We start from the raw sequence: 23,896 nt of genomic DNA on the forward strand, positions 1-23,896 counted from the left end.
ACTGAACAGTTCATTAGAAAATACAAAGTTTTTGCAAAAAGATAAAACATTCAAATACATAGCACCAGGGAGCAGTTCCCTTTCAGCAGACTAGAATATTTAAAGAGGGGAATCACAGGCTGGCGAAATTTTGTGTAAAATAAAACAAGAGGAATTGACAAAAGAGGAAGATAAAGAATTCAGTTGTTCTCAAATGTATTCCTCACTTACAGGGACTTACAAGTTGAAGAGGATTTACTGTAGGAAGGTCTGGTTCAGTGAAAACAGCAAACAGTACATTAAGAGGAAAATCACTTTGGAAATTGGTTGCTGTGCAGAGTAATTTTACAAGAGTAGTACCAGGTTTTGGGGGGTTGTTGGCGGGGGGGAGGAGAGAGAATATTCACAGCAGTCTTTTCTCAGTACTTCAAAGATCATATAGTTCCCAGAAAGAACAACTCTCTGGAAATGAGTGAAACATATGGAACAGCTTTATCTGTGCAGATGGCGTTGCCAGCCTTCCCTCTGATCTCAGCTTCCTTCTCACAGTTTCACTGCAAATGCCACTCAGGTTGTGCTGTGCTTTTAATGGTAGATGTGCACTTTTATGACTGGCAGCCACTGCTTGTGTTTGGGTTTTTAATGCATCTTCCAGAATCACATTTATAAATCATCGACAACAATACTGACTTCAAAATGGCTGGGAGAAAATAACAAGGGGAAGTAAACATTTGAACCAGTTACCAATGCACAACAACACGGGTCCAATGACTTTTAATGATGCTGAAAGCAAGGCACAACTTAGATATCTTGTTTTGGCGAGTTGTAAGAAGCATTTTTTTTGTCAGATGTATTGACCTTTTGTTTAATAAATAAAAATTGTGAACTATACTATAATATAAACATTCATATGCTACATGCAAAGTCATATAATTTAAAGTAATAATTTATATATTCACATAGAAAGAAGAAAAGGGGGTCAGAATGGGGAATCAGGATTTGCCTAGTTTTCTGGATAATGCACAGAGGCAGGAGGTGTCTATCCTGATCCACCTCCAGCCCACATACTTATTGTTCTCTGTGCTCAGTGCTCTGACATAGGTCTGGCTGGTTTTACATTGGGAATTCCAGTGTTTGTCATCAATGCCCCTACAGCCATTCTTGACTGGTTTGGCTTCTCTGCACCGAGTCTCATAAAAATATTGTTTGATGGCAGAGTTGCCCGTTTTAATCTCTCCCAAGACGGTCACCTGCTTCCCTCGGATGTCGATCGCTGCTGTTTTGTCCGTCACCCAGCGGCTTTCGCTGTCACACACCGAGTACTCGCCACGGTGGCCCCTGCGGTCTGCGTACCGCTTCTGCCTGGCTGTTCTATTGTCCATCTCCAAACTCTCTGCAAAATCCTCGATTAAATACAAAGGAGGCGGTTGTAAAGGCAGCCGGTCACTCAGCAGCACTCGGGGTGAGTGGTAGCGCTTCTTCTGCCTCAGTAACTCAGCATCCACTGAGATCATAGGCTGGAAGTCCGACATTGTATTCCCCAGCGAGCCTGTATTCCTCTGGGCCTCATCCTTCTGCTTGGTGCCCTGGTACTTCTCTTTCACTCCTTCACTCTGCTTGGAGACTCTGCCTTTCAGGATATCCGCCTGGAGAATTTTGATGATGATTGAGCTCACGGAGTCCTCGGAAGAACTTGCTTTGTCCATGGTTGTAGCCTGGATGCCACCGAGATAAGTAAGAAGCATGCCGTAAAACAGGACAGACATTACTTTGTTCACCTGTAAAATCTGAAGAAAAGCAGGCAGGGGGTCAATTCAGGTCCACCCAGAGAGACATGCAGATCACAAGTCTTACAGCACAGTTATTACATGGCAACACAGAAGAAATCACACACTGACCATCACATCAAACATCTGCTCTCTCCTGAGTCTCACTATGTTTTTAAGTTATTCTCACAATTGGACTCAATGTCAAAAATGTCATTGTTCAAATCCCCTTAGTGCTACCCCATGCATATTTCAATCTGCAGCATGATTTCATGACTGTGTTTGTGCCATCCAGCATTTAAACTTTACTCACGTTTCATCAGCATGATCACACATTTGAACATAAAGGAAAATACAGGAGTCTCATACTGAGGTCACATGAACTCATGATCCACATGACACTATACTTGTTTTTAATATGACTATGCAAAATCAACATGTTTCTACTTCTCAGTTTGATTTTTTACTTGACTTGAGGTACAAGTAGTGATTTTAACAAGAACATAAATTATAATCTGTCCCCCAGACATAGATCGCACTGATCCTATCCCACATACATAAATTGCAGCCTACCAGTCTTTATGCACCTATCCCATGGTCAAGCAATCATAGATCAGAGCCCTATCATGGTGATTCTCTGACTCTTGCTTCCTTCGAATGTAACCTTCCATTAGTGCACAAGGACAAAGAACTTATCCTCATGTTTATTGTGTCAATTTTTTTTAAAAGAACTTTGAACTTTAGCTGTTTTTTGCTGAAAGTATCCAATTACAAATGACATCAAAGCATGTTAATGGAGAAAGAGTAAGGGAGTATGGTATCCAATCCAGAAACATCATTGCTGATTGGTTGTCAATTCTGATTTCCTCACTTGCTTGCACCAGGTGTGAGAAGCTGTAGGCTGTGTTGCCAACCCTCCAGGATTCTCCTGGAGTCTCCAAGAATCAAAGGCCAACATTCTGGACACTGCTACAAGCAAACCAGCAGAAAACTCACAGGGGTATTGAAAAAAAATGAGTGTTTTTTTTTTCATTTCTGTTAAAACACGTCTGTTTCTATGGGGAAGATAGCTGTTTGACTGGAAGGGCAGTTGGAAGTGGGAGATTATGCGGTGAAATCTCCATGATACATACACAATTCTACAATGCCATTTTTTTCACCAAACACAGATGTTGAACTTTTGATCCAGTCAAACATTTCACTGAAATTTATTTCTGGAGCTTAACAGCTCAACATGCTTTGTACTACACTGGTTCTATTTATGCACATTACGTGGGTGCCAGTCAACCAGTAATAGTACCAAAATTACCAACTTACAGAAAAACAATGATAGCGAAGGCTCTTGTGTCTCCTAAGCTGATACATGGCTTGTGGGTGCTTCCTAAGTGGCCTCATAAAGACACTGAGCCTGTTTAGGATTTCAGGAGGAATGTTGTGATGTCCTGACATTATCAGGTTGCATAATCAACCATCCGCACACATGCAACTATCAAAGTCTCACTGCTTATCTGCACAGGGTTTGTTCAGGAACCTCCCTGGGTGGAAGTCAGCTCTGACTTAATATATCAACATCCATAGGCTAGTCTCCTGAGGCCTGGATCTCAAACCTATTGTAGTGTGATAGCACCTTCAGGCACAATGGAGGGAATCATCACAGATTTGTACTAAGTGCAGCAGCAGGCGGGTAAAATGACGTTTTACCCATAGGCCATAATGGCAGGTTTTCACGCCATATCATCCCAAACCCGCCGCATTAATTATGCATTCCCGGGAAACACGTTGCTTCCATGGCAACAGGCTTTTATTTGCCCACCATTCCATCGCCTTAGCATTTCATCATGCCAGGCACCACATTTAAAGTACAGCCGCGCTCAGCGCTTCCAGCCCAGGACCACAGCAAAGAAGACATGACCCCGAAAGGCAAGAAGACTGCAGCCCTCGAGCAACTTTTGGACACCGTGGAGGCCACTGTGATGTCTTCTACCCCTGCTCTGGCTGCAGGAGGGGCAGCTACATTACCATTCCAGCTTGGTAGGCGATGGCAGTGGTGATCAGTGTCAATTCTGCACAGAAGAAGTTGGCCATCCAAAGCAGATAGAGGATGAATGATCTCATCCATGCAGCCAGGGTAAGGCAACCACCTCATCACTCTAAACTCACACATTCAAACCCATTGCACATTCACTGGCATCTCATTGACTGCCAGCTCAAGGGACCTCACCACCAATTCTCACACACATGTCCATCTGGCTTCATCTCCTCTGGAGATTGCCTCCTCAGCCCTCAGCATCTTGAGGCCACATGCACCCTGGGATCCCTCCTTCCCCAGTACAGCTCTCGTCCTGCAGCCACTTCCCTTGCCTAAGGGCAATTCTCCCCCTTGCCCAAGCAAGACCTTGCCCTGCAGCCATTGAAAAGCCACCCACATACGTCTGATCGGGTAGGTAGAGACCTACCTGTGAGCGCCCCTAAAAGTGATGTGGTGCTGTCTGTGAAGCCTGGCGCTGATGACTGTGAGTGCTGACTGAAGCAAGGTGGGCAAACAAACCTTGAAGTGCAGCCTGCCAGGTGCACACCGCTTATGTGCTATTGTGAAACATGTCGGTGTGAAAGGGCAGATAATCCACTGGAGAGGCTGGGTGGGGGGGGGGGGGGGGGGTGGGGGGGGGGGGGTGGGAGTGGGTACGCGTGGTGAGATGAGTCCGGCAGGTTGGCCTTATAATGATGTGCTTATGTATTACAATGAGGTTCCCGATGTCTGATGGCAGGAAACATGACCCATCAGCAGGTTGAGAAATCGATCGCAAATTGGTTTCACGCCATCATAAAACCGAACGTGCCATATTATCCGCTCTTGTCACCAAATATGCCTGACGCCAATGGGCATGGAAAATCCCGGCCAATAGGTGCATTCACCAGATGCACTGACAGTCATATATCCACACTCATTTACGTGTAAGCAATACTTTCATGGCAGTGTGTGAAATCCAAAGAACATCAAGTCATATCTATGGGATAATACTTCCATCCTAAATGTGCAATTCCTCTTTTACCAAAAAATGGCAATGCCTATTACAGGAGTAGGCAATCTACAACATTTCTGTGTTATATGTTTTCAGATCTTTACACAATATATACTTCTTGGAGTTAGCAATTAGCTTCAAGGAAAGGTAATTCTGTTTATCTTATTGTCTCTAAAACAAAATCTAACAAGATCAAAGCTTTCCAGCTAACACCTCAGGTATGAAGGAAAGGTGATGTATGCAAGTCTGTGAGTGAAATTGGATTTTATTTCCTGTGATTGCCAGAACCAATTAAGGGATGCCATGATAGATGGAAGTGCATGCTCAGCAAAAAAACCAAAAACAGCAATAAGATCATGACTATATAATCAGTTCTAGTGGAATTGGTTGAAGGTTAAACTTTGGCTGGGACACCGGGGTGAACTCCCCTGCTCTTCTTTGAAATAATGCCAAGTTTAATATTTATTTGAAAGACGGCAACACAGCACTCCCTCTGAATAAAACATATTGTTTAAGAATGTTTTAAAATATGCTCAAAACGTAGATGGTATCTCAGGCACTTTTCATTAACAGCTGTTAAATAACAAAACATCGAGGGTGAAATCGTCCCATATTTGCACTAAGCGCGATAGAGGGCATGAAAAATGACGATTTACCTGTCAGCCGCAATGGCAGGTTTTCGCATCCGGTTCCTGATGCATTCAACCTCATTAATAATGCACTTACAGGACACACACTGGATTGCTGGCAAGCAATTTGCCCACCATGCCATGACCCCAGCATTTCCTTGCTCCGGGCACCAGAGCGCAGCCTACTTCATGTCTACACACCAGGACTGCTCCAGGCCCCGAAAGCAAAGGTGACGGCAGCCCTCAAATTCAGTGACACCTCCCTGTGCACCTGCTAGACACAGTGGGAGGCCACTGCAAACTCCTCTACCCTGGCTCTGGCCGCAGGAGGTCCACCAGAGTCACCAATCTGGCCTGGGAGGCAGTGTCAGTGGTAGCCAATACCAATGCGGCACAAGGTGGTCAGCCATCCAATGCAGGAAGAGGATGAATGCTCTCATCTGTTCCACACAGCAAGTCAACCACTCATCACTCTCAACTCACACACTCACAAATCCATTACATGTCCACAGGGATCTCAGACACCTGAAGCGACAACACCTACTAACTCTCACACACACCCTCACATCTTCATCAGGCTCATATCCTCTGGAGCTCACGCCTTTATCCTGTCCATGGCTCCATTCACCACACAAACATTCCACACAATGCCACATGTGCTGTTCACACTCTTTCCACGTGTTTTCATGCAGAGAATACTGCTCACATCAGCAAAGAAAGGTCCCAGACCGGGCGGGTGGCCCACATTAGGCCCCTCGTTCACTTTGAGGGATGTGCCATTACACTGACTGGTGAGGACGTGGACTGTGCCTGTGGTGACAGTGAGGTCAGCAGTGAACACCCACATTAGGATCCTGTACCACCTCATCCCTCTCTCAATGCAACTGTGAGTGCTCTCTCTCCTACTTTTGACTCTGCTGCGATGCACTAATTCTCTGCACTTTGGTTCACAGGGAAATTTGCCAAGGGAGTGATACCCTCTGTCGGCCAACCCCTCAGTGCCATCCAGGTCCTCACCTCCAGCCAAGAGGACTCCTCTTCCATTGAAGAGCTGGAAATAAGCAGCTTGGAAGACCTGTCACAGCGCTTACCCACAACCTCACCAGCGCATTCACACACACCTTGGTGGGACCTAGATCTACAGCAGGCTCAGGTTCAAAATCTGACGGTCATCGCATGGACACGTTTGCACAAGGAGGAGGCAAGTTCAGCCGAGCTCCCTGGCTTCAGAGGACAGCTGGGGAAGAGGCATCTGTGAAGTCCGAGTCAGATGATTCTGGATTCAGCCTTCTAACTCATCATGCAAAGTCAGCAGAAGGCGGAAAACATCACACAGAGCTTTTGGAAGCCCTCAACAGAGTGGCACATGAGTCAGAGGAGTACACCCACCTGACCCCTGAAGTGGTGCCCACGTGTGCCATGGAGGTCTCGATGGGGAGGATAGCGGACGCCATAGAGACCCTGGTCCAGCAGAATGGCCTGCACTCCATCATGGTAGTTATGGGTGAGTTCCTGCAGTGGCAATGCGAGAGGGAAATGGAACACCTCAATGTCCCTCCAGGTGCTCCTTCCCCTCAAGGAGTCAGGCTGGGACCTCAGGCACCCAAAGGGAGAAGGAATTGCAGCTGGGCTCCCCTGGAGCATCCACTCAGGAATCTCAGAGGCTGTTCTCTCTCTCTGAGTCTCCTTTGCCTGCGACCTCCTCAACCTCATCCTCTGTCAGCTCAGAAGGAGCCGCTGGCCCACAAGAGGGCAGCCAAAGCAAGCTGGGGCCCTCCAGGCTTCGGCTCTCCAGAGGATGCATGCTGAAGTCATCATAGGAACAGGGCCAACCATTGCACAGGCTGTCTCCACCCTTGCTGTGGATGTCACGGCAGCACCTAGAAGTGGTAAGCCTAGAAAAGTTAAAAAAATAATGATCACAGTTGATTGCACGGGTGAACACATTTTGTCACTTATAACTTGAAAATATATTCACTATCACTGAATAATTTTTAATGTTGTCTTTCAACTTCATTGACAGGGCTTGGTAAATCCTCCCCCTGCATCCCCCCACCAGCACCCCCACCCCACCACCCCCACCAGCACCCTCCAATTAACAATTCAGTTGCTCGCAGCTGGGCCACGAGTGATTCTGGAAGGAGAAGTGTGTGTGTGTGTGTGTGTGTGTGTGTGTGTATGTGTGGCAGAGCCTTTCAGAGCCTCATGCAAGCACTCTCCCACACACACGGAACCTTCATCCATCACACTCATCTCACTATTCTGAACATTTTCCATGCTGCCAGCTGGGGCTCTCTTTCGGTTTTTCACCTGAGCCGACCTGCATCTCCGCTCACTCATTGATTTTTCTCCTGTTGTAGCACCTGTGCCCATCCAACACGAGGCTCCGCTCACTTTTGATGTGCACAGCAGGTTAGTTGTTAAGTTTTTGATTAGCTCCCCATCCCTTCCCTTTCCCCAATCACCCATGTCTTTTCCTCCATCACAGTTCAGCCCCAGCAATACCTTCCACCTCCCCAATGTTACCCTACAGCCCGAACCCTTGTCATTTCAGGATCTCCTGGTGAGTGTGCACACTCCCTACCTTTCTAAAAATCCCACCCCCATCCACATTGACCACCCCAGCCTCTGCCTTCTCACCTCCAAGTCCGTGTTTGTCTCGGTGTCACCACCAAACACCCTTGCCGCTCCTTCTACCAGTACTGATGCATCATCACCCTCCCAGCTTAGGAGCTCCCTCTGCCCCCTCTCACACTCGCCATTCCATCCTACCACACCCACCCTGAGTTCTCTCCTCAGGAGGCTCATTGACTCCACAGACATCTCCCTTGCACATTCACCTGGACACTGCACCCCCCCCCAACACCTTCCTCCACCCTTACACACTCTTCTATCCATAAACCTTGCTCTACACTTACTCTTTCCTCCACCCTTACTCCTTCCGCTCCCCACCCCCCATACTCCCTCGCCCCTCCAAACTCCCTCCTTCCCCCAGGCACCTTCCCCACTCCGAACTCTCTCCCTTACACCTTCCTCTCCCCTTACACCTATCTGCCCAATTGCACCATTCTCCCACCTGCCTGATCCACGCACACCAACAGCAATAAATTTACTGGGACAAGACTTAATTATATTTTTCTAAGAGCTCCTGCCGAGCAATTTGACAGTTACTCACACTTTTCGGGGGTTGCAAATCTGGCTCAGTTGCAGAAAGGAGTTTATCTGTTCACTATAGGGCAGACCAATTTTTCATTGATAGTCATGGGAAACAGGCTTAAGAAGAGATTTTGCACACATACCAGGTGCACCAAAGTAAAAGATCTCCCCCTTTGGCCCTTCATAGAACTTTGACAGGCTATCAGGCACAACACTCAGATTTTCTGTTGCTACTGCAGATTTACATCTGCAAGAAGTGAGAGAAAGGGTGGTGCCATTTGTTACGCTGGCCACCCTCCCTACAGGGCATTACGGTATATAGCACTGAAAAAGGATGGCACTAATAAGGAGCAAAGGCTTCCAGATCTGATGAAATCAATCAGTATCTTATACCAAGGTAAAGACATCTACTAGCATTTTATACCAACATAGCATACCTATTAACACCTTGAAATAAGGTAACATATCCACCAGTATCCAACACCAAGGTGGCATGCCCAGTAGTACCCCATGCCAAAATAACATACCAACTCGTACTTTGTACCGCGATAATATATCTGCCAGTACCCTATACCAAGTAAAATATTCACCAGTACTTTATAACAAGATAATATACCCACCACACCTTTTAACAAACTAGCATACCCTCCAGTACCCAATACTAAGTTAATATACTGTCACGAATGTGTAATTATGATGTTACAGATTCTAAGGGCAACTCTTTTAAAGGCACAATTCTGTTTTCAAATCTTTACATTGAGTTTAAAGGTTTTTTTCAAAATGGAAGTATGGACAGACAACATGGCACCTTCCAGTGTTTATTCAAACCTTCTCAGATTCATATCAATAGAGCTGGCTATGAAGAGTCATTAAAATTTCAAGGAACCCTCCAAGGATGTCCACTGAATTCTAAAAGGTGTGCAAAACATTTTTACTTCTGAGGGGACAGGAGGGAGGAAAGAACATCAAAGGACCTCAACATAATTAACTTTGCTGCCTGGTGGAACAATGCTTCATCGAAATTAACAAAACAGCCATTTTGTTCTGGTTGTGAAAAGATGGGTTGAGAACAGCCATTTTGTGTGCAGAATCCCAGGAAGAACGTTGAGAAACAACATCAGAGAAGGCTCATGGCCAAGGGAGGACAGGAAGGACGATATTAAGAAATCAACTGTTGTTCTGCCAAAAGAGTCTGGGCAAACTTTAAGTGCTGTAACTGAAGAATTAGTGAGGAATAGGAAACCTTCTCTCCCTCCCAAAAACCTGCTGGCCTGCTGAGTCCATCTGAAAAGGCAAACCTCTGAGTTGTCAACTACAGAAGCCATCACAGCTGTTAAACCAAACCTGAAGTTTCAACCCGAGGAATTCAAACAACGGGCCCACAATGATATATGACAGAGACTGAGTTGAAATCTCATCATTAAGTACTCCTTTTTTCCTTTATGTGCATTTTAATCTTTGTATCCATCTTTTAGTTAATAATTTTATCACATTTACTTAAATAACTTGCAGCAATTGCTGAGTAATAAATTAACCTGCATCTTGTTTAAGACTAAACCTTGACTGCTGGGTTATTTTTTTAAACTGAACTCTCATAAATTAAACGTGGCCTACATACATAGACACATTCTTAGCTCAGGGACCATTTTAAGGAAATGACTTTTATGTAGTCATGATAATACCCATCAATATCATATACCAAGATAAATATACTTTCCACTGAGATAAGGCTACCTGCCAATGCCTTATCACAAAGAAATCTGTCCATCAGGGAAATATTTTAAGCAAATAGGAAGGTGTGCATATCACAAAGGGTTTTCATGTGTCTATTTAACATTAACTGCTGGCTCATATTAGGCACACAGACTAACTGTAAATAGAAAATAAACAATTATTAAAATGTGTCCCTGTCCCTTTAATGGAGCTATAGCTTGTGCGCACCTCGTCACCATCCAATCTAGAATAATGGGAGATTGTGTACACTTTAATATGCATACTAATCTGTTTATTTGAATGTTACAAAGATATGACAGCGACACACACACATTAAGTCTGAATGGAAAGCTCACACATGGTATTTGTGCAAGGACCCAGGTGATGGATGACCAATTTTAGGATTCTTGCAAATCAAATAGCCCTAGTTGAAACAAAAGGAAATATTTTCTTCCCATATGTGTGCAGCAGGTTAAAGTTCTAACACACAGCATCTGGGCTTTGCCTTTGATATAGGAGTCTGCTTTTCAACTGAATACTTGAGGATAAGGCTTTTGTAGTAACTTGTTCTGAAGTATTCTGTTAACCCTTACAGTACTGCAGATGGGTTCAATTGCTTGGGAGTTACAAAGAAGTTCACTCATCACGGGCTAGGCACTCCCTGGTTTGTGCACACTTTGAACATTAAAGAGTGACCTGAGGGTCACACCTATTAAGGAGCCACATCAATCTAACTGAACTTCATTGACTGCTAAACCAGCATTGTCAGTCAAAATAGAAATCTTTTTGAAGCAAGTTACTCCCATCTCCAAAATGCAGCGATGGAATAGGTAGAAGAGAAAAGGTGTGTACTAAGAAAATAAAGGGTTGAAACAGTTATTATCAATGTTCCTTTGAATTTTTCTTTGTTGTGTTTGGCCTGTTTATTGCACTGCACAGTACATTCAAGATTGCTGCACAGTCACACACATGTATATCTTAAAGGAAACATTGATTATAATAGATAGAACCACTTCAACAAAGCTTAAAAACAGGAGAGTAAAGGAGGGTAACAGAGCCACTAAAGGTCCAATTTTTAAATTATTAATTTTTATTTAAAGTTGGAAGCATGGACATTTCCACATGCTAAAAGGCCTATTGCCCATTCTAGCCTGCCCTTACATTAGTACCCTCTCAAGGGGTGATGTTACCTAGCCCCATTTCTTGGTTTTCTCTCCAGAATCTTGTGTATGCTGTTTCTTTAAATGATGACCCTATGGTGTTTTTGAATGCTGTAATAAATTTAGCACGATACACTACTTGTAGCAAAGCATTCTGTTGCAATGGACACAGATGAGAACTTCGATGGGGCAATTGACAGAATAAAATACTTGGTTCGATGGGAAGACTATCAGAAAACCTGTTGTCAATGGAGGAAACTAGACCCAACTTGGCAAAAGGCTTTGCATGGAGTTTGGAGCCTGTCCTTTCTAGCGTGGAAGCGGTGGCCAACTCCATTCACACACTTGTGCATCCATCCATAATGCAGCATGTGATGGTTGATGTCGCAGCTCCATTGTTGTACAATATCAGCCAGTCAAAGTCTAAGTGCTGCAGTGGAGGCTCACACTGCTGCCATGCAAGGTCAGCTTTCTGCCACTCAGACCGCTGCCAACATGACTGTGGATTGCAGTTTGTAAAGGGAATTGCAGTTTGCAAAGGAGGTGATACCCATGAGGAACCCAACCAGTGAGGCCTAAGAGAAAAAGGAAGGAAGACTTGCAATTATATAGCACTTTTCACAACCACCAGACATCTCAAAGTGCTTTGCAGTGAATGAAGTACTTTTTGAAGTGTAGTCACTGTTGTAATGTAGGACATGTTAGCTAATTTGTGCTCAGCAAACTCCCCCAAACAGCAATGTGAAAATGATCAGATAATCCGCTTTTGTGATGTTGACTGGGGGATAAATTTGGCTTTTCTTTGAAATAATGCAATTGGATCTTTTACATCCACCTGAGCTGGTATATGGGGGCCATAGTTTAACATCTCATCCAAAAAAAAGCACCTCCAATTGTGCAATGCTCCCTCAGCACTGCAGTGTTAGTCTTGAATTTTGTGCTTAGGCCCTGGAGGACTTGAACCTGGAATTTTGTGGTTCAGAGGCTAGTGTACTACCAACTGAACACAGCTGTCATTCAAATGAAATATGCTGAGGAGCAAAACAATGAAAACCACATGCCAACAAGATATGTGATTAGTGAGAAAGGGTTTTGATGCAGAAAATCTAGATGTAGAATCAGTTTGGGTGGAGTTAAAAAGCAACAAAGGGAGGAAAACATTAGTGGGAGTTGTCTATAGGCCTCCAAACAGTAGTGGCAAGGTAGGGGGTGACATTAAACAGGAAATTACAGTTGCATGTAACAAAGGAGCTACAGTAATCATGGGTGATGTTCATTTGCATATAGGCTGAGCAAATCAAATTAGCAATAATAATGTAATGAATTAATTCCTGGAGTGCATGCGAGATTTTATTTTAGACTGGTACATCTAGGAACCAACTAGGGAACAGGCTATCATAGATTTGTTGTTGTGCTATGAGAAGAGATTAATTAATAATCTTGTTGTGTGGGGTCCTTTAGAGAAGAGTGATCATAATATGATGAAATTCTTCATTAGGATGGAAAGTGAAGCAGTCCAATCTGAAATGAGAGTCCTAAATCTAAACAAAGGAAACGACAAAGGTATGAGGGGTGTGTTGGCTATGATAGATCTGGGAACTTTATTAAAAAGCATGACGGTCGATAGGAACGAATGCATGCATTGCAACAGTTTTACATTCCTTTCTGCTGCAAAAATACAACAGGTAAGGTAGCCCAGCCATGCCTAACAAAAGAAATTAAGGATAGTATTAGATCCAAAGAGGAGTCATATAAAGTTGCTAGAAAAAGTAGCAAACCTGAGTATTGGGTGCAGTTTAGAATTTAGCAAAGGAGGACCAAGAGGTTGATTAAGAGGGAAAAAATGGAGTATGAGAGTAAACTTGCAAAGAACATAAAAGCAGACTTTAAACATTCCTATAAGAATGTAAAAAGAAAAAGGTCAGTGAAGGCAAATGTAGGTCCCTTACACTCCGAACTGGGAGAATTTATAATGGAGAACAAGGAAATGGCAGAGCAATTAAACAACTATTTTAGTCTGCCTTCAAAGAAGAAAACACAAATAACTTCCCAGAAGAAACTAGGGAACCAAGCATCTAGTGAGAAGGAGGAATTGAAGGAAAATAGCATTAGTAAAAAAATAGTGCTCGACAAATGATTGGGAATGAGGGCCAATAAATCCCCAGGGCCTGATAATCTACATCACAGGATGCTGAAGGTGGTGGCCATGGAAATAATGGATGTGTTGGTTGTCATCTTCCAAAATTCTGTAGATTCTAAGACAGTTCCAGCAGATTGGAGGGTGGCAAATGTAACCTCACTCTTTAAAAAATGAGGGAGGAAGAAAAGAGCGAGTTACAGGCCAGTTAGCCTAACAACAGTAGTAGAGAAAATGCTAGAGTCTATTATAAAGGATGTGATAACAAGACACTTAGAAAATATCAACAGGATTAGACAAAGTCAACATGGATCCATGAAAAGGAAATCATGTTTGACAAACGTGCTCGAGTTCTTTGAGGATCTAACTAGTAGAATAGATAAGGGAGAACCACTAGATGTGGTGTATTTGGATTTTCAAAAAGCTTCAAAGTTCCACATAAGTGGTTAGGGTAGAAAATTAAAGCACATGGGATTAGAGATAATATCTTAGCATGGGTTGAGGATTGGCTGACTGGCAGGAGACAGAGAGTAAGAATAAATGGGTCTTTTTCTGAGTGACAGGCGGTGATTAGTGGGGTACTGCACGGATCAGCGCTTGGGCCCCAGCTACTCACAATATATACCAATGATTTGGATGAGGGAACCAAATGCAATATTTCCAAGTTTGCTGACGACACAATACTAAGTGGGAATGTGAGTGGTGAGGAGGATGTAAAGAGGATTCAAGACAATTTAGGCAAGTTGAGTGAGTGGGCAAATGCATGGCAGATGCAGTATAACGTGAATAAGTGTGAGGTTATCCACTTCGATAGGAAAAACAGAATGGCAGAGTATTATTTAAATGGTGATAGATTGGGAAATATTGATGTCCAAAAGGACATGGCTGTCCTTGTCCACCAGTCACTGAAAGCAAGCATGCAGGTGCAGCAAGAGGTTAGGAAGGCAAATAGTATGTTGGCCTTCATTTCAAGAGGATTTGAGTACAGGAGCAAGGATGTCTTACTGCAGCTGTGTGGGGCTTTGGTGAGAACACACCTGGAGCATTGTACGCAGTTTTTGTCTCCTTACCTAAGAAAGGATATACTTGCCATAGAACGAGTGCAGCGAAGGTTCACCAGACTGATTCCTGGGATGACAGGTTTGTCGTATGAGGAGAGATTGGGTCAACTAGGCCTCTATTCACTGGAACTTAGGAGAGTGAGAGGGGATCTCATTGAAACGCATAAAGTTCTGACAGTGCTGGACAGAATGGGGATGCAGAGATGATGTTTCCTCTGGCTGGGGAGTCTAGAACAAAGGGCCACAGCCTGAGGATACGGGGTAGGCCATTCAGGACTGGGATGAGGAGAAATCTCTCCACTCAGAGGGTGGTAAACCTGTTGAATTCTCTACCACAGAAGGCTGTGAAGGCCAAGTCACTGAATAGATTTAAGAAGGTTCTAGGTACTAACGGCTTCAAGGGATATGGGAAGAGAGCGGGAGTATGGCATTGGGATAGAGGATCAGCCATGATCATATTGAATGGCGGAGCAGTCTCAAAGGGCAGATGGCCTAGTCCTGCTCCTATTTTCTATATTTCTATGTTCTATGTTTCTATGACCAAACCACTATCATACTGAAGATGAGCTTTAAGTCCCTGGATGGATCTGGAGGGATCCTTCAGTACACACCAGTCAGAGTCTCCACAATGGATGTGGTATGCTGCATGCTGCACAACAATGCACAGCAGTGAGGTTTTGACCTGCAGGAGAAACAAAGCACAGAACACAAAGCTTCTTCACACAATTCTGAGGAGGAGGAAGAGGTGGAACATGATGTGGTCTATGCACCAGCAGTATTTTTGCAGTGTTCACTTAAGCCCTACCAATCCACCCATCTGACAGCCACGTTCAAAAGCCACTCTTCCCTGCCACTTCCTGCAACAAAAATCCGTCCTGGCAATAACCAAACCTCCTGGCCACAGCCCCCAAGTGATCAGTGTCAATTCTTTGTAGAATAAAAGCAAAATACCTTGAAAGCTGGAAATATGAAATAAAAACATAAAATGCGAGACAAAACTCAACAGGTTTGGGAGCATCGGTGGAGAGAGGAACAGAGTTAATGTTTCGAGTCCGTATGACTCTTCTTCAGAACGTCAATTCTTTCTTTACCTTTCGTCATAAGTGAAAAGGTCACTTTTCAAAAAGCAACTGAAGCTGTGCAACACAGGAAGTGATGGAAAGAAACAATTTTTAAATGACTCAAAAATAAAACAGAAACTTAATAGTCTAAACTGTGTAACATACGCATGTGCACAACCTTTCGTATCTACAAATCTTTTCCATTTCCTAGAACTTCTATGAGATGCAAACATTGTGGCTTCACCAAAGAGAGATGGAGGCTGTTCAGGTCTCTGCACTGACTGTTATGATGCTCTTGGCCGACGTTCTCTGCGTTTTGCAGCCTATGAGAGCCCCACCTAAGACCACCCCACCTGCACCTCTGCTGGGGAAGACTCGGCCATTGGGACATGAGGCAGCATGTGGGGTACTGACTGAGGATAGGATACCAGCCATCCTATTTAAGATGCCGTTCATAGTGTGCATGTTATTGGTGAATGTCAGCATGCACTCATATGTTAGCTGTGCTTGATGTTCCATGCAGATGGCCACTCATTCCATGGATGAAAATATCTTCACAAACGCCTGAAATATCATCACTCATGCCTTATACAAATGCCTCCAACCTCTGTGCGAGTGTGCAAAGTGCAGCTGGAACACCTGCCAGTACATTGCACATTCTTTACTGCTGTTTTAGATGTATCCCGTTTGGCAATGACCCCCAAGGTACTGCATATGTTCCAGCCGACCAGAGCTTGCAGCATCCTGCAACCTCAGATACAGGTGTCCCTGTCTCCATCATCTGTAATTACTCACTTATGATGTGCATGTCACTAGCTGAAAACACAACAATCTGCCTTACCTGTCCCACTGAAGTGAGCTGGGACATGGTCTGCATGAGTCCTCTGAAGATGCTCTCTCAGAGTGAGTGACCATCTCTGAGGAGTTGTCATCATTCTCCTGCATTAAGGCCCTTTGGCAGATTAAAGACAAGAATTAAAACTGTAAAGGTAACAATGTTTTCAGTGATCATTATGCACATGTTCATTCACTGCTGGCATCAAGTTAACATGAATGAGTGCTGTACATCATGCGGTTGTTTGATATTTAATTTTGTCACAGGTGGCTGGGTCCCGATCTCCCCATCCTTCTCCCAGCAGCTTCTCCTGCCCTATGTAGCCTCGGTCTATTCTCCAGGTCATGCTGTATTTCATGGGGAATGCCTACTAGTTCATCCATGTCTGGAAGCAACTAGTTTGTGCAGATGCCCTTAAGTCATCATAAAGCCATCCAGCATCTGGCACACCACTCCCTGTAGACTCTTTAACTTGAAGTAACAACAGAAAGTGCCAAATACTTAAAAAAAACAACCAGGAGGAATCAATCAGCAACTAGCATGTAAATAGTTGTTGATCCTTTTAAACAGCGCCAATGAGGAATTGTTCCACAGTGCAGGCTTAAGAGAGAGCATTAGCTAGAGTGTTAAGTTCCAAAATGGCATCACTGGTGTCAAATCACTGTTGCATGCTGATTGACAATGTGATCTGCCTGTACTACATAGTTCCAACAGACATTCACTGTATGCACATTAACCCCTGCACCAATATGATGTCCAACACAATTTAGCCCACAAGCATGTTGCGGACTCCACCTAGAGCTAGGTCAACTGTGTCCAACCTGCAAGCCTACAGCCATGAGCAGCCCCTAATCTGACTCTCAAAGCTAAGGCACCTTTGCTTGTAGTTCTAATTTGTTGGCTTGTCTTAACTGAATTTTGTGCATTAAGGTTTTGCCAATGGTTGTCTGCAACACAGGGCCATAATTATGGGTGACTAATTATCCAAAAGTGAACTAGAGTAAGAATAATTGACAAAAGGGGAAGGGGTTTTTACAGTTCACACAGGATTGCTTTCTAGATTGTTATGTAATCCAAGGAAGGTAGCAGTACTGAATTTAGTTCCAGGAGGTGAAGTAGCACAAGTAGGTAAAGGTTGGAAATATCTTGAAAACAACAGCTATAATATAATGAAGCTTGATACAAAAATTGAAAAAGGACAGAAAAGAAGGATAAAAATAATTTCCTGAAAGAAGGCTAAATTCAATGAGAAAATTCAGGGCAAATAATACAAAATAAAACAAGCAGAATTTAGAAAATATTGCAGGGGAGGGAAAAAAAGATTGGACAGGCTCTGAGAGGTATCAAGTAATGCTGTCAGGTAGCATAATGGGAATGACTAAAGAATTTTATAAACACATGAAATATGAAAGAATAATTGAGGAATGCGGTCATTCAGATAAAAAAGAAAATCTACTCTTGAAGCATGAATTAATGATGAAAATACTAAATGAATACAATCTGTGCCTCAGCTGCACAGAAGAGTATAGTGGTGAGAATGATCGGGAAGAAGGGGAAGGGGTGGAACAATCAAGTAGGATAATTGTGGAAAAGGAAGTAATATTGAAAATATTGGTGGAACTCAAACTGGAAAAAGCAGCATTCACTGTTAGAATGCATCCAAATTACTGAGGGAAACTAGAGGACATGGGGAGGCTGTGACCACAGTTATTTTTTATAACGTCTTTCAATAAACCAGAACACTAGAGCACTGTCAATGTAGCACTTCTGTTTAAGAAGGACAAACGTGAAAAACTGGGTAGTTCCAGACCAGTCAGCCTTATGCGCGACATTAACCCCTGTCGAGAGAGAAGAGCAGGAGTGACGAGAGTGGGCGGGTTCCCAACCAGCGCCCCCGGTTGGGGGTGTGCCGCCATTTTATGTGGGCGGGCCAATTAAGGCCCGTCCAGCATGACATCCATCAGGAAGCGCTATGCGTTCCCTGTGCGGGCTTTGGGGGGGGGGAAATTCCCTAAGCCGGGAATGCGCTCTTTCGCGCATACACGCAAAAGATCGCACAGATCTCCCTGAGGCAAAATGCTGCCTGTGGATGAGGTTTCATGTTTTCTCAGAAGCCCGCCTGGGCTCCCGGGCCTGCCTACCAACCTTAAGGTTGGACAGGCAGGTCCATTAATCATACTAATTACTTTTTTAATGGCCTTAGTAGGCCTTTGACAGTTTGGCGGGCGTGCAGCCGAACTGAAAATCTAAATGACGTGCAGTGACCTTGGGACGAACGCCCAATGTCACCCCATGTCATTTTATGCATTGGCGAGCGGGCCCTGACTCCCACTCATTGACCAGAAGATACAGCCCTTTGTTAGCACAAAGTAAGTTTCTAGAGGCCATAAAATGATAGAAAACAAATACCTACTTAGAAAGATATAGACTAATAAAGGACAGCCAACGTACATTTCCAAAAGATAAGTCATGCCTGATAAGTTTAATCAAGCTTTTTTAGTAAATAATGAAGTGCTGATAAGGAAACGTCGTGGATGCATTACATAGGTTTTCAAAAGTTCTTTAGTGTGATGCCACATAGGTGACTTGTTGGTAAAATTAAGCTCAATTTATTAAAAGAATGAGACAGCATGGGCGAGCCATGGTTAAAAGGACAGTAAACGGAATAATGGTTGATGGATGTTTTATAATTCAGAAGAATTTACAACATTCTTCAATGTGAGGACCACATTACTCTGGGATCTGGGTTCAGGTATAGGGTGCAATGTCAGCATTTGTACATAATATAAAAATAAAGAGAATGGTTACCTATGTATAAGCCAGTTAGCTATTTCAGGAGGACAGTGTGTAACTTGGGCAGAAGAAATTTAGTGTGCATAAGTGTAAAATGATACAGTTTGGAAAACAGAATGAGAGGAGATATGCACAAATGATAAAATGAGTAGAAAAACTGAGGCACTTAGATATGCAAATGCACAAATCTTCAAAAGTTGAAAGGCAAGTTGACGAAGCTATAAAAATGGATATGGACTCCCAGGTCTTATAAATAGAGGCATGGATCACAAAAGTAAAGAGATAATGCCGAACAACTCAATAGTGCTAAACCAATACAAATTGTTGGTTAGGCCACAGTTAGTGTAATAGGCCATAGTTTGCTGTGGTACAACATCTAATAATGCCTGCTGTTACTTAGGCTTGCTCTTGCAAGTTTAGGTTTTTAAAAGCTTTGCATGGCAAGTTCCCGAAAGTATGAACGTACAATGTTCCAGTGAGGGAAACAGGGCATTGGGTCCTTGAATGAACAGAGAAAATAACTATGTCTCTCTTTATCAAATCAGGTAAAGGAAGCAAAATAAAGAGAAAGAGAAAGAAAGACTGGATTGGATTAAGGGAGAAAAAAAGACTGAAAAAGTATTTTTTTATTACAATTTTAGATTTTTAATATTTCTAACACCAATTAAAACCAGAAGGAATGAGACTCCGCACTCATTAATTTTCAGTACCAGATGACTAGCAGTAATTAACATATATGATGTCATTAAGTGGAATCTTTGAAATGGACAAATCTCAACTTTTTGTGGTGAGTTTATTTTTTATCTACAAAGCAGAAAGAACAACTTCACACCATTCAATGCATTTCAATGGTGAGGCTGCCAATGAGATGCCATTTTGATTAAGCTAATGGTGGAGTGGTACATTTTGGTCAACAACCTTTGAATATTTGCGTTTAACTGTACATCTGTCTGTTGCTTGAAGTTGCTGTACCTATTGCACATAATTAATGGTGAGTGCCATTAGTTTCACCATTATTTTGACATTAGATTATACCCAATGCGTCCACTTTTGGCCGCCCTCCTTTAGGAAGAAACCCAAAGCTAAGAGACATTATAGAGCAAATTCAGATGATAGCAAGGATGAAAGGCTTTAGTTCTGGGGAGAGACTCGAAAAACTGGAGCTTTTTTCATGAGAGTGGAATAGGTCATCTGGAGTTCAAAGTTATAAGGAGCTTTGCTAACGTAAATGAAGAAAAAATATTTCCCCTGACCACAAAAGGGCCTAAGTTTCAGAGCAACAAAGGGAGAGGCGTAGATGATTTTTTTTTCGTACAGAATGTTGTTAAGACATTGAATGTCTGCTGGAAGCTATGGGGGACAAAGAATTAATAACAGCTTTTAAAAATGAAGTAGAAAACTTCAATGATTCCTTCAAGGGTGACGTGAAGGCCCTAAACATTGATTCTCACACCTAGGAAATACTAGCCGATGACAGGAAAATAGTGACATCACCTGTCGCCGTGATGATCAGTGACTACAACAGCCTGACAACAGGTGCCAACACCAACAACAGCCTGATAACCACCTTGTATGTGGCACTTGGGGCAGAACCTGCCTTTCATAGATTGGTCTCTTCAGCCATCGACGGAAGTACACCATATGAAGTTACCTCATCCCCAACGAATTTGATTTGCTACATGTCCATCATCTCGTGCAGATGGTAGAATGCCGCCATCACCAATGATATTGAAAAAGGTGTTGAGAAGGGCTGGGCAATGAGACTAAGTGGATAGATCTTGCAGAGAACTGTGGCAAACACAATGGGCATCGTCATCACTGCTGCAAAATTCTACGATCCTCTCTTTTCGTGGTTAAAACTTACATCAGAACGTTTTCTGCTGGTAATAGCAAATTGAAATATGTGTATCCTAAGGGATCATAAACTTAAACTCAAGGATTCACACTTATGAAGTCCAAGAAGACAAAATAATTTGGACACCCCAGATCAGACAGCTCCTGGTGTGGTAAGTTGAAATTTATTTGTGAATTCTTCTCATAGTTAAGGTTCAATGCTGTGTTGGAGAGGGATTTTAATCCTGGAAGTGAAATGGACAATTGTTCCATCTTGATAGTATGCACTACCATGTTAGGTGCAGCATAGCAAGATGCAAAGTCAAATGTTCTCTGCTTTTGGCCCAACGATATAAATCAGTGGATTTTAAAAATATTCCCATCCCAGCCAATTTATGGGATTGCCAGTGTTGACTACACACTATATCCACCAATGTTCTTGAGTTTTCATACTATTAGTGTGCACAGGCTTCAATCCTCTCACAGTGCTATAGCTAAATTATTTTATCTAATCTAATTATCTAATTATTCTCCATGTGCTTTCATAGGTCAATTAAAATCTTCCTTTAACTTTTCTTCAAATATAGATCATGTATTTAGCCCTTCTTTTTATGACATTAATGTATGTCATATGCCTCTTTTCCTCTCAACAGCTCCTAACCAGATTGTTCCAAGACATGACTAACGTCCTCCCCACACATGTTTTCACTCATACAGGCGGCAAGTTAGGAGTTATTTATTCCTCGAGTTAACTCATCCTCTCAATCACTTCTTTAAGCTTTGGTGGTGGTGATCTGTGCAATGGGCCTTGGATCTTCAACTTGATTTATCAATTTAAAAAGTACTGCCAATTTGAAGTAGTTTCATGCTAGCCATGCACCCTCCAATAGGTGTCAGGTATGTTTGCCTGAGTAACCACACTCAAGATTATTGTTAAGGCTAAGTTCTCCAGTTACTCGATATGGATGCAGTGTATCAGACGGGTAATAAGGACATTTGAAAAGGATTACAGCAGAATACAAACAGAGACAAAAGGAGTAGCAGCTGGAAAGAACGTCGATTGCCCATAGCAAAATTCAAGCAGGATTGAAGCTATTCACTTGCTTTCTCTGAATTTCACCTGGTGTAGTACTTCACATTCCAACCTGCTGTACCTTTTGGCCTCATTTTTTTTCCACATATCTCCTCTCTTTCCATGTACAGTATAAAACTGCATTTAATTTGTGCAACAGGCAAAGGCCTTGATGTGGCATGCCCTACATGAAGCTACTATGCCCAATGAATAGGTAAGGATTGCAATCTTGGTTGGGAAACTGTTCACGGCCTAAGGACACTGGTGGCGATGACAATATAACTGTTCTGCCCAATAATAACATATTTACATTCACTGTGCAAAAGACATATAGATTATTTATAATGCCACTAAATACTGCTACCTTTACCAAATTATGACTGTCAACAGCATTGTGCTCATAAGATTCAACTTCCATGGAAGATACACAAGCTAAAGAGGAAGTGGAAGAAGAAAAGGGGGAGAAGGGAATCTATGGCTCAGCACATCAATTTTCACCTCAGCCCTCAGTGTCACCCAAAAAAAAATTTAAACTTAGCATCCAAATACTATACTAAATGGCAACAGAAACACAAAGTGAGTCACATGTCTTGGTTGTAGAAGGGGATCAGAGAGGTTGAAGAAGGGTTGCTCATTCTTGCACAGAGGATCTCTACAGCCATGAGCCCTGCAGAGTTATTCAATAATTCCAACAGCACGATTCTTGAATGGCAGAGAGAAAAAACCGTGAACAATTGAACAAGTGGCTTGTCTCAATACACAATGCTGTGAATCACCTAATCATACTGATGAAGCAATAATTCTTAGATAGACAGGCTCTCGTGTTTCTCCATGAAACATCGCTGGCATCTGTAGTGGAAACCACAGCTATGTAAACACTAACTCCATTTGCAGTATCTCTCAGGAACCTTCTTGAAACGCTGGATCTAAAATCCAGATATGGTTTAAAAAAAGATAGTTTTAATAATCATGGAAGCAAACTGGTGACAACCATAAAAAAGGTCATGGATCTAATGGAGGTGCAATGGTCTATGTTCATGGAAGTTCTGTGGCCACCATTAGAACTTAGCCTCTAGCATGCAGATGGACAGGAGCAGCTGGGTTTACCTTCAGCTGTCACTGGGCGAGTACCAGAGGTGTTCAAACCCCATAGTAGGAACAGACAGTGTTATTCCTGGCACACTGACTGATCCAACACATTTATGGTAAAGCCATAATCTCTGCTCCTGCCAAAAGTTATAGCTTTAAGCTGGTTTACAGGAAAAGGATGGCACAGTTAATCATCCATAAAAGGAAAAACAAGATGCACCACATTGCACACAGTAAATTCAGACATGGTTCTTTGTTTCATAATATACTGTCAGCATATGTAAACTAAATGCAAAGAATCAATGCCGTGTGTGAACAGAAATTAAGAAAAAACTGTTGGGATACTTGGGCCAAAATCTATTTACAAAGTTCAATATTATTGGCTCCTTATAATGCAACAATCCTGGAAGATTGTCTGCACATCTTTACAGCTTTACCTGTTGCTTCATGTCTGTTCCTGCATTGTTTTTATTTTGTAAAGTCAACTCAACCTATCTTCTCACCACAACTAATGATAGAACAATGGATTTCATGTCTATGTTTCATGTCCATGTGGAGTACTCGTAGGTAAAGAAGCAGTCAGATGCAA

The 23,896-nt window shown here is 42.8% G+C and overlaps 1 protein-coding gene across 1 annotated transcript in view; it reads right to left on the reverse strand.

The window, feature by feature from the left end:
• Positions 1-944: 944 nt before the first annotated feature.
• LOC121286271 (neurotrophin-3-like) overlaps positions 945-23,896 on the reverse strand; it is a 33,793-nt gene continuing 10,841 nt past the window's right edge. The window contains exon 2 of the mRNA XM_041203315.1: positions 945-1,766. Within this exon, the coding sequence (XP_041059249.1) occupies positions 972-1,766 (795 nt within the window). The 3' untranslated portion in view covers positions 945-971. The remainder of the gene's footprint in view (positions 1,767-23,896) is intronic.

This window comes from Carcharodon carcharias, chromosome 13, assembly GCF_017639515.1.
Source record: "Carcharodon carcharias isolate sCarCar2 chromosome 13, sCarCar2.pri, whole genome shotgun sequence".
In the NCBI taxonomy this organism is placed as follows: Eukaryota; Metazoa; Chordata; class Chondrichthyes; order Lamniformes; family Lamnidae; genus Carcharodon; species Carcharodon carcharias.